Source organism: Sus scrofa, chromosome 2 (assembly GCF_000003025.6).
Source record: "Sus scrofa isolate TJ Tabasco breed Duroc chromosome 2, Sscrofa11.1, whole genome shotgun sequence".
NCBI classification, from domain to species: domain Eukaryota; kingdom Metazoa; phylum Chordata; class Mammalia; order Artiodactyla; family Suidae; genus Sus; species Sus scrofa.
Genome location: NC_010444.4, coordinates 97,956,340 through 97,971,355, shown reverse-complemented (window position 1 = coordinate 97,971,355; position 15,016 = coordinate 97,956,340). Strand labels below are relative to the sequence as shown.

Below are 15,016 nucleotides of genomic sequence, written 5' to 3'. Positions count from 1 at the left end.
CAATTTAAAAGCAACGACGATTAGAGAGGGCAATACCAAACAGCCTTTGAAGAAAATGAGGTGAAGACTGCCTGCTTCAATAACCAAGAATATTTATGTTTTGAGACGGGTGCCTGATCAAGTACACTTTTTGCTGTTTTCTGCATTTAGGAGATCGTGAGTTCTTGATTGTTGGCCAACTTTCAGGCAAGTAAAAATCAGTGAAGCCTATAAATTTTTCTGAGTTTACAAAAAAAAAAAAAAAATTGCTCTGTTCCTTCTGGGACACATGTTTTGCTGCTGAAGCCTAGATCCTCAAAATAAATGAAACCTAAGGAGGGGACTAATAATTCATTAAAGTAAATCAATGGTGTTGCTACTAATTCCTATTCCACAGAAGAATTGTTTGTAGTGGATAAATAACATATTTTGGGCAGATGAACTCAACCTGACAGATAAAAAGTTTGCTTTGGTTACAGTTGCCTATGAATATGGGTTTCAAAACAAATATAAAGCCTTAACTTAGAATTAGATTATGTGTTGGAATCACCACTGATTTATTTAATGTTAAAACACCTAAGTTCTCCTACTAAAGGAGAAATGCATGTTTGTTTACAGCTTGTTTGTAAATAAATATGCCATGTCCTATGGCTTTACATTTTTGGTGTGTTTCTGTGACATTGCTAATCCTGCCCATTGAGTTATTTACGGAAAAATGGAGCATATGAGAGTTCTTCATGTACAAGAACTGTTTCCCCATGAAATCTTAGTTATTTGAATTGTCCTAAGATTATTTGTAAAAGCTGAAATTCAGTGATGAAAGAGAAATGAGAATTCTTTTTTTAAAAAAGAGCAATGATGAAAATCAATACAGAAATACCCTTCGAGAGAATAAGAAATGTGAGAATTAGAGGAAAGGCATGCTCTTTCTTAAATTTGTGGGCTTTGGGCTAGTATACAGATAAATATGAAATTACCTGGAATTGGTTTTCAAATTTGGCTTAGCTATATGCTTATTTAATTTAAAGATAACTGGAATGAATGATATTTTCATTATCTCAAATCCTTATATCCCTTAACTATATATCACAAATATGTACATATAGGGGAACCTAGGCTATGACTACAGTATTTATGTACTGGGGAACACTGACCTACCAAAGGCTAGGTATATAGCTACTGTTTTAGCTACATTGTTAAAATCTATTTAAAGCAAAATCTAAACTGTTATCTTTGTAACAGACCAGAAACTTGGTCCATAATTATTTTCTCATCCTTGCCAGCTACTGGAAAATAAAATTGTATAACTTTTTCTTTTAGAAATATGCCTAGCATTCAGAGAGAGAAAATGTAGGGGCAATGAAGCGACAGGAAAAAAAAAAAATCACACCAGGGAGGTGAAACTTTTATTTCTAATTTTAAAAATTAAACTTTTTATTTTGAGATAATTATAGATTCACATGCAGTTATAAGAAATAATAAAGAGTGGTCTCCTGTACGCTTTACCCAATATCCCTTGTTGGCAAGATCTTGCATAATTATATCACAAGGATAGCAACATTGATAGAGTCAAGATACATTTTCATCACCACAGGGAACCTCTAAGTTGATTTTTATAGTATTATAAAAATGCTATGGTTACATGCTAGTGACAGCATATGTTTTGCAAGGAATCATTTGTGAATAATCTAGAAAGACTATAAATGAATATGATCAAGATATCGGCATTTAGATTCTTATTTTTGGCATCTTCAATTCCCCTTTCAACTGAGTGTACGAACTAGTTTAAAATGCATCTTAAATCTTTCTATCACTTCTTCTACTCTTCCATTCTACAAAGCAGTGAGCATATGATGATATATATTTCATGGGAGAAGAAGCACATATTTTTTCCCTCATTTCTGTTACCATCTTAAATGCTTAAGAGAAAAAAAAAATGCTAAAATATCCCCACCATGAATCAAAATACTTTTTTTGTGTGTTTATACCATTTCAAGGCCATTTAGAATGGAATTTATTTCTAGAGTCTCATATGATAGAGAGTTTCATCTTCTTGCTTGCCAAGCTGCAGATTCTGTCATAAAGACACTTTTTTCTGCCTGGCAAGCTTCCAGGACAGCTCACTACCCACAGCTCAAGTCCTAAACTCCCATCTCTGATTCACACAACTGCCACAGCAAACTGGCTGCACATATGTTGCATTTTATGCACAGAATATTCTATGTGACTGAGCTACTCAATAGTGACACAACCAAGCACATATTAAATAGCACTTTGTATAAAAAACAAAAAAAGCAACTCTGAAACCCTGAGGTTAAAATGTCACTAGGTTTGGAATTTTGAAACAGGGAAAATGAAAACACTGTCCAAAATGGTAGTTTTTAAAATTGTGGGTTTCTTGGAGTTACATGAGCCAGGAAAAAAAAAAAAAAAAAAAAAGAGGCTTCAGGTGCAGAAGCTCCAATTTCCACAACTGTGATTCAATCAGAGTAGATACACACATTTGTTTTACTATATTGGAGTTTCACTGCTAAAATAAAGTCTAAACCATAATTCTGTAAAGGTATATGGTGTTGTGTGGACCAATCCCAGGCTCTAGACACTTCATGTTCCATAGCACTTCTTTTCTGAGTTCCTGGGTACCTACACGCTCCCTCACTTCCACTTGATGTCACCCAATAAGATAGATATGAAAAGTGGCCAGAAGACTTCATGAGCTCAGGAATTTAAAGAAACAAAGCGTCTGAAGTCCTGAATATTTTCAACTAGTTCAGGTATAAGCCAAAAAAAAAGACCTGCACTTTTTGTTTCTGGTCTCAGTTACATTTTGAAGTAATTTTAACTCTCAAGAGATTTTTTTTTTTTTTTTTTTTGGTCTTTTTAGGGCTGTACTCTCAGCATGTGGAAGTTCCCAGGCCAGAGGTCGAATTGGAGCTGCAGCTGCTGGCCTACACCACAGCCATAGCAAAGCCAGATCCGAGCCACATCTGTGACCTACACTGTGCAGCTCACGGCAACATCATGTCCTTAACCCAATGAGCAAGGTCAGGGATGGAACTCACATCCTCGTGGATACTAGTCAGGTTTGTTACCACTGAGCCACAAAGGGAATTCCTCTCTAGAGATTTTATAGAACAGATTTATGTGAGACACTTTGCATTGTATACCAACTCTTCTAAAAGAAAGACAAAGACAGAGTTCCCATTGTGGCGCTGCAGAAACGAATCCGACTAGGAACCATGAGGTTGTGGGTTCTATCCCTGGCCTCGCTCAGTGGGTTAAGGATCCAGCATTGCCGTAAGCTGTGGTGTAGGTCACAGATGTGGCTCAGATCTGGCGTTGCTGTGGCTGCGGCATTGGCCAGCAGCTGTAGCTCCAATTAGACCCCTAGCCTGGGAACTTCCATATGCCAAGGGTGCAGCCCTCAAAAAACAAAAGACAAAAATAAATAAATAAATAAATAACTGACTGACTGACAAAGACAAGAGACTATCATTTTATTTTATTTTTTATTTTATTTTTTATTATCTTTTTTTGTCTTTTTGCCTTTTCTAGGGCCGCTCCCACGGCATATGGAGGTTCCCAGGCTAGGGGTTTAATCAGAGCTGTAGCCGCCGGCCTACACCACAGCCATAGCAACACAGGATCCGAGCTGTGTCTGCAGCCTACACCACAGCTCACGGCAATACCAGATCCTTAACCCACTGAGCAAGGCCAGGGATCCAACCCACAAACTCATGGTTCCCAGTTGGATTCATTAACCACTGACCCACAACAAGGACTCCGAGGCTATCATTTTAAAACATGACCTAAGTGAAAAAATTGAACTGTTTCAAGGATAAAGCTTAATGTAATAAACATAATGTGAATTATGAGGGCATCCATTAGAAAATAAGATATTAATTATTCTCTGTGTCATTACATATGCTATAGTTAAAGCAGAAAACATTACTGTGTATTAATACATGGTGCATGCTTACCTGAGTACTGAACTTAACAGACATCATCAGTCCTGTCCCAGAGTCCCTGGCCACCTGCAGACTGATTAAAGTGGCCTTCTTATGAGCCACTGGCAGTCGAGAACCCACAGAGAAATACACAAGACTTGGAGGTTCATCCCTTTTTGGTAAGAATTTAATTTGTGCAAATCTGGCACTATTATTTATGGCTGCTCCAGCAGTTACTTCATACAGTTCCACAAAAAAATGCATTTCAACCTGCGGTATCTGACAATGAGAAAAAAGGAAAAAACAGGATGATTATTAATGGATTTTTATTTTAAAACAATTCTGATATTAAGAAATAGTATTATTCATATATATTATAAAAATAAATATACATGTACAGATATGTTACGTATAATTTACAAAATTAAATTCTTATGTTAAATTATCATGAGATTTGTTTTTCTGGTATTTCTTTGAGAATACCTTAACTCTTTGTGGATGAGCTTCTTACAGAAAATCAATGTCAGGAGACAACTTATACATACTTCAATAAAAAAAAGAATACATAAAATATACTCATACAATGAAATGTTCTCTAGTAGTTAAAAAGAAGGAACCATGTCAATATTTTTCTACAAGGATGGATCTAGGAGTTCCCACTGTGGAGCAGTGGAGTAGCCTGGGTAGCTGCAAAGGCACAGGTTCGACCCCTGGCCCGGTGCAGTGGGTTCAGGGATCCACTGTTGCCACGGCTGTGGCTCGGATTCAATCCCTGGTCCAGGAACTTCATGTGCCACAAGGGTGGTTATTAAAAAAAGAAGAAGAAAGAATGAAAGAAAAGAAAATTCAACAAAGATGGATCTAAAAATATGATCATGAGTAAAAAAACAAGTTGCATAAGGATACATATGGCATGATACAATAAATGCAAAATTTTAAATTACAAAAAACAAGCTACATTTTGTTAAAGGATACATATTTAAAGAATGAAAAAGAAAACAAAACCCCAAGACAGTAACTCTCAGATGGAGGGATGGGCGTTGTGGTTATGTCCAGGTGTGGAGCTGAAAAAACCTGGGAGGTGCAAAAGGGAGCTTCAACTATGTAAGGTTTTATTTTAAAGAATTTTACATAAATATGACTGAATACTGGTAACAGTTAACTTGGTGATTTTTGTATTCTTTAAAAATTCCCTAAATTCAGTATCAAGAAATCTAAATTTAATCTATAGGTTGCAGTTTGCTCATGTTTTACTTTGGGACTTTCTCAACAATCTCAAATAAGTTATTTTCTAAAGCCTGAATTCAATTTTGCAAAATACTGTCAATCATCTGTTTTTACCTATTTGCTCTTACACAGTAACCTAAAAATCTTAGTAGCATTGTCAGTTTCCAAGCATAACTCCAAGAAGCGAAGCTGAAGCATTTTAAACTGTACATATCATTGTCTAATTTGATCTAAAGCATTTTTATCTATCAGCAAGAGCCTTATTTATCATTTGTTTTGTGATCATTTTAATGAGAATCATTGCAACCAAGGCATATTCAAAATGAGTTGCAACTTAGTAGCACAGTAAATGAATTTAATCTTCTTTATCTGTCTGAAGAAAAGTTTTCCTGTGGTATATTATTCTTTACTTTTGCTAATCAACTCTCAGTATATATTGAAATGAAGGTAAATATACTCTTCCCATTTTTGAGAAACTATATTTGGTAAGTACAATAAACTAAAACAGTAGAAAAGTAAGGGTAGCTCTATATTCAATAACTATTATTCCCTAATGGATAACAGCTTGAATTCACAACCGTTTCATTTAACTAAGGATTTCAGCATACTGCCTTCCAAAACAGACTCTTGTCTTTATTTTTCAGCATATTTCTTCTCATTGTGCTGATGATTAAAACATTATTTATTGTCATTGTGATGGTGATTAAAAATGAACAGTGCAGATGGGTGCCAGCAGAAGAAATAAAAGGAGCCTTCCAGTCTCACAACAAAACACTCTATTTAAACAGTATTTCTCAAGTATATTGGGAAAACTAAACTCACATATCATAGCTGAACCTCTCTAGACCTATATGACCTGAGACTTTGCTGGAACTCAAGTTCCTTTCCTAGTTAGTCAGCAGTATTTCAGGACGATCTTCAGCCCAACTAGTACAAAATGGTTTGTGGAGTGCTTAGAAGCAAAGTAAAAATGAAATAATATAATGAAACAATGTCTTTTTTAAAAGCCAAGATGCTTGTATTACATTCAATTGTATACAGCATTTACAAAAGTCCCAGAAATCTAAAGGATTGTAAAACGATTGTATGATGGAAGAGAGAAAAGAAGGATTAAAACATGATTTCAGTATTGTGCCTCATCAGGTTAAGAATCTTTCTAGTATCCACGAGGATGTGGGTTCAATCCCTGGCCTCACGCAGTGGATTAAAGATCCTGCATTGCTGCAAGCTGCAGCATAGGTCTCAGACACAGCTTGGACGTGGCATTGGTGTGGCTGTGGCGTAGGCCTTCAGCTGCAGATCCAATCCAACCCCAGCCCAGGAACTTCCATATGCCTCAGGTGTGGCCCTCAAAAGAAAAAACAAAAAAAAGATTTCAAATATCCTTTCTGGTGAGTATTTATCTTGGTTTGCTCTTTTAATTATTTTTTATTTTTTAGAAAAAAACTGTTGAAGTATAGTTGATTTACAATAATAGGATACTTTTCTCCAAAAACATTCTACTGGAACTGAGTTTTTCCTTATTTTTTTTCTTTTGTTTTGTTTAATATATGTAAGTGTATTTCTTTCACTTTTAAAGTTTTATTAAAGTATAGTCGATTTACAATGTTTTATATATATATATAAAAGGTGAATCATTTTTCTATATACTTGAAACTAACACAACATTATAAATTAACTATACTTAAATAAAAAATAAAAATAAAATTCTTAAAATTGCCAAAGTTAAAAAAAAATTAGTGGTAATCAATAGTTTAAAAAACGTATTTTCTAGGGAGTTCCCATCGTGGCTCAGTGGTTAACGAATCCGACTAGGAACCATGAGGTTTGCGGGTTCGATCCCTGGCCTCACTCAGTGGGTTAACGATCCGGCGTTGCTGTGAGCTGTGGTGTAGGTCACAGACGCAGCTTGGATCTCACATTGCTGTGGCTCTGGTGTAGGCTGGTGGGTACAGCTCCAATTCGACCCCTAGCCTAGGAACCTCCATATGCTGTGGGAGCGGCTCAAGAAATGGCAAAAAGACAAAAAAAAAAAAAAAAAAAAAAAAAAAATTTCTAGCCCTATGACTATCAAGATGGCTCATAGGAGCAGCACCTTTGTCAACCACCAACTCTCATGTCTACCTTCAGTACACAGATTCATATCTCTGAAACTACAATGAAAGAAATCAAGTCCTTAGACAATAGTTGCTTGGACGTCTTAGAAAAGGAAAAATCAGGATGGCTCTAGAACACAGGTTATTGCTATAAAGCAAATAAGCATCCAGAAATTTTTAAAGCAATATGAAAAGACAAAAGGCCAGTGTAATAGGTCTTTCAGTGGCCATGACATGACCATTTGAATAGCAAAAAAAAATCGTTTAAAACAGAATTTAAAATTAGTTAAATTTGAATCTATAACGGTACTTAAGGCAGAAAAGTTAGTGCAATGTGTTAAAAAATGGTTATAAAGAAAAATAAGTGAGTATAATGTATACTTAAATTTTATTAATTTTAATGATAGGAGAATGTTAAAATATCAAGAGTTTTGCTTTTATTAAGTATATGTTCATTTATTAAGGAATGATAAACATTTTTTCTTTGTACATACTTAGGAAAGGGTTAATAAAAATGTTAAAAAGTAGCCAACAAGCACATGAAAAAATGCTCAATATCACTGATTAAAAGAGAAATGCAAATCAAAACTACTATGAGGCACCACCTCACAGCAGCCAGAACATCCACAAATAGCAAATGCTGGAGGGGTTGTGGAGAAAAGGGAACCCTTCTGCACTGTTGATGGGAATGTAAACTGGTACAACCACTTGGACAACAGTATGGAGGTACCTTAGAAAACTATACATAGAACTAACTACATATGACCCAGCAATCCCACTCTTGGGCATATATCCAGACAAAACTTTCCTTGAAAAAGACACATGCACCCGCACATTCACTGCAGCACTATTCACAATAGCCAAGACATGGAAACAACCTAAATGTCCATCAACAGATGATTAGATTAAGGTGTGATTTTATATATATAATGGAATACTACTCAGCCATAAAAAAGAACAAAATAATGCCATTTCCAGCAACATGGATGGAACTAGGGACACTCATACTAAGTGAAGTGAGTCAGAAAGAGAAAGACAAATACCATATGATATCACATATTTGGAATCTAATTTATGGCACAAACAAACCCTTCCACAGAAAAAGAAAATCATGGACATGGAGAAAAGACTTGTGGTTGCAAAGGAGGAGGGAGAGGGAGTGGGATGGATTGGGAATTTGGGGTTAATAGATGCAAACTATTGCCTTTGGAATGATTAAGCAATGAGATCCTGCTGTATAGCACTGGGAACTATGTGTAGTCACTTATGATGAAGCATGCTAATGTGAGAAAAAAGAATGTATACATATATGTGTAACTGGTTCACCTTGCTGTAAAGTAGAAAATTGACAGAACACTGTAAAACAGCTATAATGGAAAAAATAAAAATCATTATAAAATAAAACGTTAAAAAGACAATTGTTGGAGTTCCCATCGTGGTGCAGTGGTTAATGAATCCAACTAGGAACCATGAGGTTGCGGGTTCGGTCCCTGCCCTTGCTCAGTGGGTTGACCATCCGGCATTGTCGTGAGCTGTGGTGTGGGCTGCAGACGCAGCTCGGATCCTGCGTTGTTGTGGCTCTGGTGTAGGCCAGTGGCTACAGCTCCGATTTGACCCCTAGCCTGGGAACCTCCATATGCCGCAGGAGCGGCCTAAGAAATAGCAAACAGACAAAAAAAAAAAAAAAAAAAGACAATTGTTGCCAGAAAAATGAAAATTGTACCAAAAATAGGAATAAATTATTAGGACCTGTGAAACACATACAAGTGAAGGTGAAAACAAGTCAGAAGTTAAAGAGTACCAGCTGTCACACACAAGATGAAAGATGATGAAACTGTGGGTTTGTTCAAATACTAAAGAGAAGATGAACTACAGAGATGCTCTAAGATCACAAATTTGTTATCTGATTTTCTTTCGTTCTTTTTCTTTCTCTCTCTTTCTTTCTTTTGCTTTTTTTAGGGCCACACTTGTGGCACATGGAGGTTCCCAGGTAGGGGTCCAATTGGAGCTATAGCTGCCTGCCTACACCACAGCCACAGAAACAACAGATCCGAGCCACATCTGTGACCTACACCACAGCTCATGGCAACACTGGATCCTTAACCCACTGAGCAAGGCCAGAGATGAACCTCATGATTCCTAGTTGGATTCATTTCTGCTGCACCATGATGGGAACTTATTCCTTCCTTCCTTTCTCTCTTTCTCTCTCTTTTCTTCTTTGCTATTTTTTAGGGCTGCACCTACATTACTTGGAAGTTCCGAGGCTAGGGATCCAATCGGAGCTGCAGCTACCAACCTACACCACAGCCACAGCAACACAGGATCCAAGCTACGTCTGTGACCTACACCACAGCTCATGGCAACACCAGATCCTTAACACAATGAGTGAGGCCAGCAATCGAACCTGCATCCTCATGGATCCTAGTTGGGTTCATTACCACTGAGCTGCAATGAGAACTCCAAAGAACAAATCATTCTGAGGAAAACATATGATAACTGTGTTGAAAATGTTAACTTGTAAAGCATGAACTTAAAACACACGTTGATCTAATAAGTCAAGTCATAAAATAGATCCCAATCAGATGATGAGCAATTCTCATCTGAAACAGATAAGAATCAAGACCTGTGGTCCTAGCAAAGTATTAAGTGGTGATAACCAAGGGCATGTAACCATAGATGATCTGAGACAAGTAAGTATTCTCTCTCTTCTGGGACCAATAAAATTACCACCCTTCTGGGAAGGTATGAAAATATGTATCATTGTAACCTTAAAGAAGATCAACAGAACTGCTTGATTAATTCTCAGAAGGCGAAAAAAACAAGTAGAAAAAAAGTGAAAAAAGAGTTAAATCTACAGGGTTATTTAGAATGGGTTTAAGGACAGTTATATGTTTGGAAATAATTTTATTTGCGTAAGGCTCTTTCGGCTGTTTAAAGTATTTGGCATGTTCAAAGATACTATGATACTTTTGAACTTTTGTAATATTACAGCTAGTTTTTGCATTAAATATTTGCATGTAAGTGGCAGACAAAGAATAAATACTATTGAGTGATCCTTAAGCATTGAAAAAAATCACAGAACAGTCATTTAAAAAGCCACACATGATTACTGAAGGACTCAAGCTCTGTTAGGTCATCAGTGACCAATACCTTGTGAATAATGCATATGTCTTTAGAAAGAGGGAGGAAAGCTTGCCCTCTGTGCAATGTGAGCCAACAGAAGTTTATCCGAGAGTTCACCAAGCATAGCCTCTGTACCTCTTCAGAAAATCAAAACTGAACTCTCTAACTAAACGCATAGAGAATGAGCGAACTTTCACTCTACAAATGAAATCTATGAACATAACATGCTATAACTGTATCTATGGATATGATAAAAGCAAAAAACTACACATTCGGAATCATCAGAGTTACTAGTTGGGCTGAAGATGACTGAAGGCATTATTCATATTCTGAGCAGGTGGGCCAGGAAGAAGCTTGGAAATGACAAGAAACAGAACTGATAAAACTGATGAGCTTTTCTTTTTTTTTTTTAATTTGCTTTTTTAGGGCCGCCTGGGTGGCATATGGAGGTTCCCAGGATTGGAGTCTAATCAGACCTGCCGCCAATGGCCTATGCCACAGTCACGGTAACGTCAGATCCAAAGCTCATCTGCAACCTACACCACAGCTCATGGCAAAACTGGATCCTTATCCCACAGAGCAAAGCCAGGGATCAAGCCCGCAACCTCATGGTTACTAGTCGGATTCATTTCCACTGCACCACAATGGGAACACCAAGCTTTTTTTTTTTTTTAATTACTGAAATAGAACTGCCATACAGCATTGTATAAATTTTAGGTGTCAACTAATGAGCTTATTTACAAAACTTCATGATGTAATAAACTCTAAATATAAAGTCCCTTGTCTAAAGAGATCTAGACATTATGGCTAGTGAGACACAATGGACTGCCACATAAACAATGTGTAGGTTTCAACAAAGTGGAGTTAAAATGACTGATTCTAAGGAAATATAATCAAAGTTGACAATATCTGCCTCATCATTTCTTACCTTCCCTGGTTGGAGTTCAAGGGTGATAAAGCACTTTGTGTGACCCGCTGTGCAGATCGTGGCCCCTGACACAGACAGAAGTGCATCCATCAGGTTCACACCATCTTTCTGGAGCACAGTGGCCGTAGTGTTAAATGTGACTTGCCAGAAGACCTTAACATCTTCAAAGGCTCTGTGAACAAAGCAAAACCCACGCAAATGCAGTCAGAGAGTGTTATTCCAGCAGTTAATGCAGAATGTGTTATCGTTATGCCTACGTGGACCTCTTCATCCAAACACAGCACTTCCTTTTCCACTGATAATGCTGAAAATAACCAATTCTCCCATTACACGTAAGAAATTAAGGCCAGTTTACATGGCATTCTTTGACCTTACTCTATTCAATACTGATTAAGTATTTATTGAACTATGATTTCAGATACAATGTATCATGAAATATGAAAACAAATTATAGAGAACTCTCATCTTCAAAAAAATGTTCCTCATTTGTCTTTTAACAAGAATCCTTCTCAAGGAAAAGCACTACTGTGAAAAATAATTTTTACTGCAAAAATAAACTCCAAGAGATGACCTATATTTTCAGAGAATATTTAGGTGCAAAATAGAAAGGAAATATATATACAAGTCCCTATGTGCCTACCCAGGACATGCACGTGATGAACACTCAGAAGATGTGTACTCTACACTATTAAGTTGCAAGCAAAAAGTTGGTACTCCAGGTCTCCCTAACAGTAAATTGCTGTGTATATGGAATGATCATATACACCATACGGTGTGTATGATGAAGTGATAACTTATATGATCTGACAACTGTACGGTCGTTTACAAAGTACAAATGTTCAACGTAGCCCTAAGTTATGCTCGTAAACCAAGTGTGTGAAATTACAGACTAGGAACTAAAGCAACTGAACACTGACACACCAAATTCCATTCCACCTTCTTCTATCAACATGTCATCCTGCCTCTACTATTTTATGAATTCAAATTAGATACCTCAGATACACAGGATGTCTTCCACATATACATAAACACATACCTGTTTGACTGCCGTGTGACAATAAGACGCAGTCTGCTCACCTCGGCGCCTTCACCCAGCTCCAGTCCACTCTGGGACTCCTCACTGAACCCTATGATGCCATTGTGAAGATCACTCCCTGGAAAGAAAAAGAAAGAGTTACGACATACTTAAGGCTTTAAAAAGATCTCCAGTGCTTCACTCATCTTTCCAGCTCCAATGGTATAGAAGTGAGAAGTTCACAAGTGAATGGGGCATGGAGTGGGCGGGAGTTACAACTTCTAAAGATCATTACTACTAACAGACGAGAATCAAAATGATAATGTCAAGGTAGTTGGCACTTTGAAAACAGAACTCCAAAACAACGAAAACATCAAATTGAGCTCCCCATGCTGACATAAATGCTCATCTCTCTCTCATGAGGCCCTACTTTTTATTTGATAGTCCTTGATATTGTTATTTAGAGTGAGCATATCCTCATATATAAGTTCAGCACATCTTCAGTAAGTTCTACTGAACAACTGTTTTATTTACCACTGTATCCCTGGTAAACAGGAACTGCATTTAACAGAAATTTAGTGAATAAATGAACTCCATCTGATTTACTTGCCTATAAGGGAGTTGACCAAAAGACCATTCATATTATACATTGGGTTATTTTCCCCCAGAGAAAAAAACAGAACTACTAAGGAACTCTTGAGAATCAGTGAGCAAAAGAAACTCCTCCAAGCAACTCTTGAGGTCACAGGCACCATCATGCTACAATATTGTGCTTAAACTAGGGCCCACATTACACTGAAATAGTCGTTCCAAATCCTTGCCGACCTATAAGCTAGCTTCTCAGATGAGAGAAATACCAATAAACAGCTCCTGCTGCTTTCTATTTCTCAATGATTCAGTTTTGCAAAGTGATCTTAAAAGCAGTGACCCCAAATGTCACTTGTACCCATCACCCTGAAACCTGACTCCTGAGGTTCCAAGTAGAGAGAACTTCCGTAAGGACACAGAAAACCACTGATCTGTCCCAAAGGGGGAATTTCTCACATCTCAAGTGCGAGCAAATGCACAGCCCATGGTCTAGGGGAAAGCATGGGATGGACCATTTCTGTCCCAGTGTCTCATGGTTTTGTCTCAGTCAGACTGCCCATCTTCATCCTTAGCAACTAATCACTACGATTGCTTCTTAGCCCTGTATCCGAACCTGACCTCAACTTTTTCCCTTCAGCAGCAACTGTTTTCTCCTCCCTCTGAGTGGGAATTTGGATTCCTCAGTTAATAATAAATAGACCAAAAGCTTGTCAAAAGCAGAACCTTGATTTTCTTCTCTAGTGCGATAGTAATTTGCATGGTTCTAATGAGTATAATACTACCCTTGCCACATATACAATCATAAATATGATGTCAAATTTCAAGATGAATTAAGACTTCTAATGTGCCGATGATTGACAACAAAACTAAATAAACTATTTTCCCCTGATTTACTCGGCAAGTTTGTTCTAAAATCTAAATGCGGCAAGATTATGAAGATTAAAGGTAAGAGGAATAAAGAGGAAATCAGCTAAATTAATGATATAGTTCAAAGAGAAATACTGTATAGAAATAAAAAACCAGGTAAGAAGATGATAAGATTATTCAGAGTAAGGGAACTTAAGGCACATGACATGCAAAAATGTTGGTGATATTTTCAGGTAAATTATACCACATGACACAAAGAGGTGGCAATCATTTTCTGTGGGTGTATGATGCCACGTGTTACATAGAGAAGGTAAACATTAGAGATCTTCATTGAGGCTCAATTGAGTGCCTGGTGAGTTACGCTTAGAGCAGCTACGTGGGATTTTGCTTGGTGAGTTAGTCTCAGAGTGGATACAGCATGCCATGTTGGTACATGATGGTATGCCAAACTGACTGAGAAGCACTTCCATCCCATCTGGAACAGAGTTGCTGCCCTGAGCTACCCCAAACTCTTTGCCACCATTCTACTCATTACAAGATCTCCCTATGATTCAATAACTAATAGGGTAATGTCTGGAACAGCAAAAAGCCTCTGGCAATCATTGTGATTAGTCAAATTTTTGACTCTCAGCTTTGGTCTTTTTTTCTTTTTAAACATAATTTCTTTTTTGGCCACACCCATGACATGCAGAAGTTCGCAGGCCAGGGACTTAACCTTAGCCACAGCAGTGACAATGCCAAAAATCCTTAACTGCTAGGCCACCAGATAATTACTGTCAGCTCTGGTCTTATTCAAATAACTAATAAAATACCTATGTCACGGAATGGGAAGGTGGTTGTTGAGTGCCGAAATAATTTCAATAGAAATATACAGTTGGATTAAGCTAATGTGAATCAAAATCAGTAAAAACGTTGGAGAACAGAATTAGAATTTGTAATATTCAATGCCAAAGAGGAGCAGGAATAAATGACAACTCTAACCAATATAAATTTACAGGGTAACACGCATGGGAGAACACTGAGTATAGAAGGAAATTACACAATTGCAAACTTATGACAATTATAACTGAATGGCTAATAAAATAAAATTCTAGGAAGTATCAAAGCCTAAAAGGAGATCATAAACCTGTTTATTCTAAAATTTTCCTTTTCTAAGAAAGAAACACAAAGCATAGACACTAAATGATTTAATCAAGATTTTTCTGATTATAGCTAAGCTGAGCCAAAAATGTAGGTTCATGCTTTT

General features: G+C 37.1%; 1 protein-coding gene across 5 annotated transcripts in view; it reads right to left on the bottom strand.

The window, feature by feature from the left end:
* Window positions 1-15,016, bottom strand: part of ADGRV1 (adhesion G protein-coupled receptor V1) — a 574,200-nt gene that overhangs the window by 306,492 nt on the left and 252,692 nt on the right. For all 5 annotated transcript variants that reach the window (XM_021085372.1, XM_021085373.1, XM_021085375.1 and 2 more), the window contains 3 exons: window positions 12,337-12,454; window positions 11,301-11,472; window positions 3,960-4,205 (listed from right to left, as the gene is read on the bottom strand). In XM_021085372.1, the coding sequence (XP_020941031.1) occupies window positions 3,960-4,205; window positions 11,301-11,472; window positions 12,337-12,454 (536 nt within the window). The remainder of the gene's footprint in view (window positions 1-3,959; window positions 4,206-11,300; window positions 11,473-12,336; window positions 12,455-15,016) is intronic.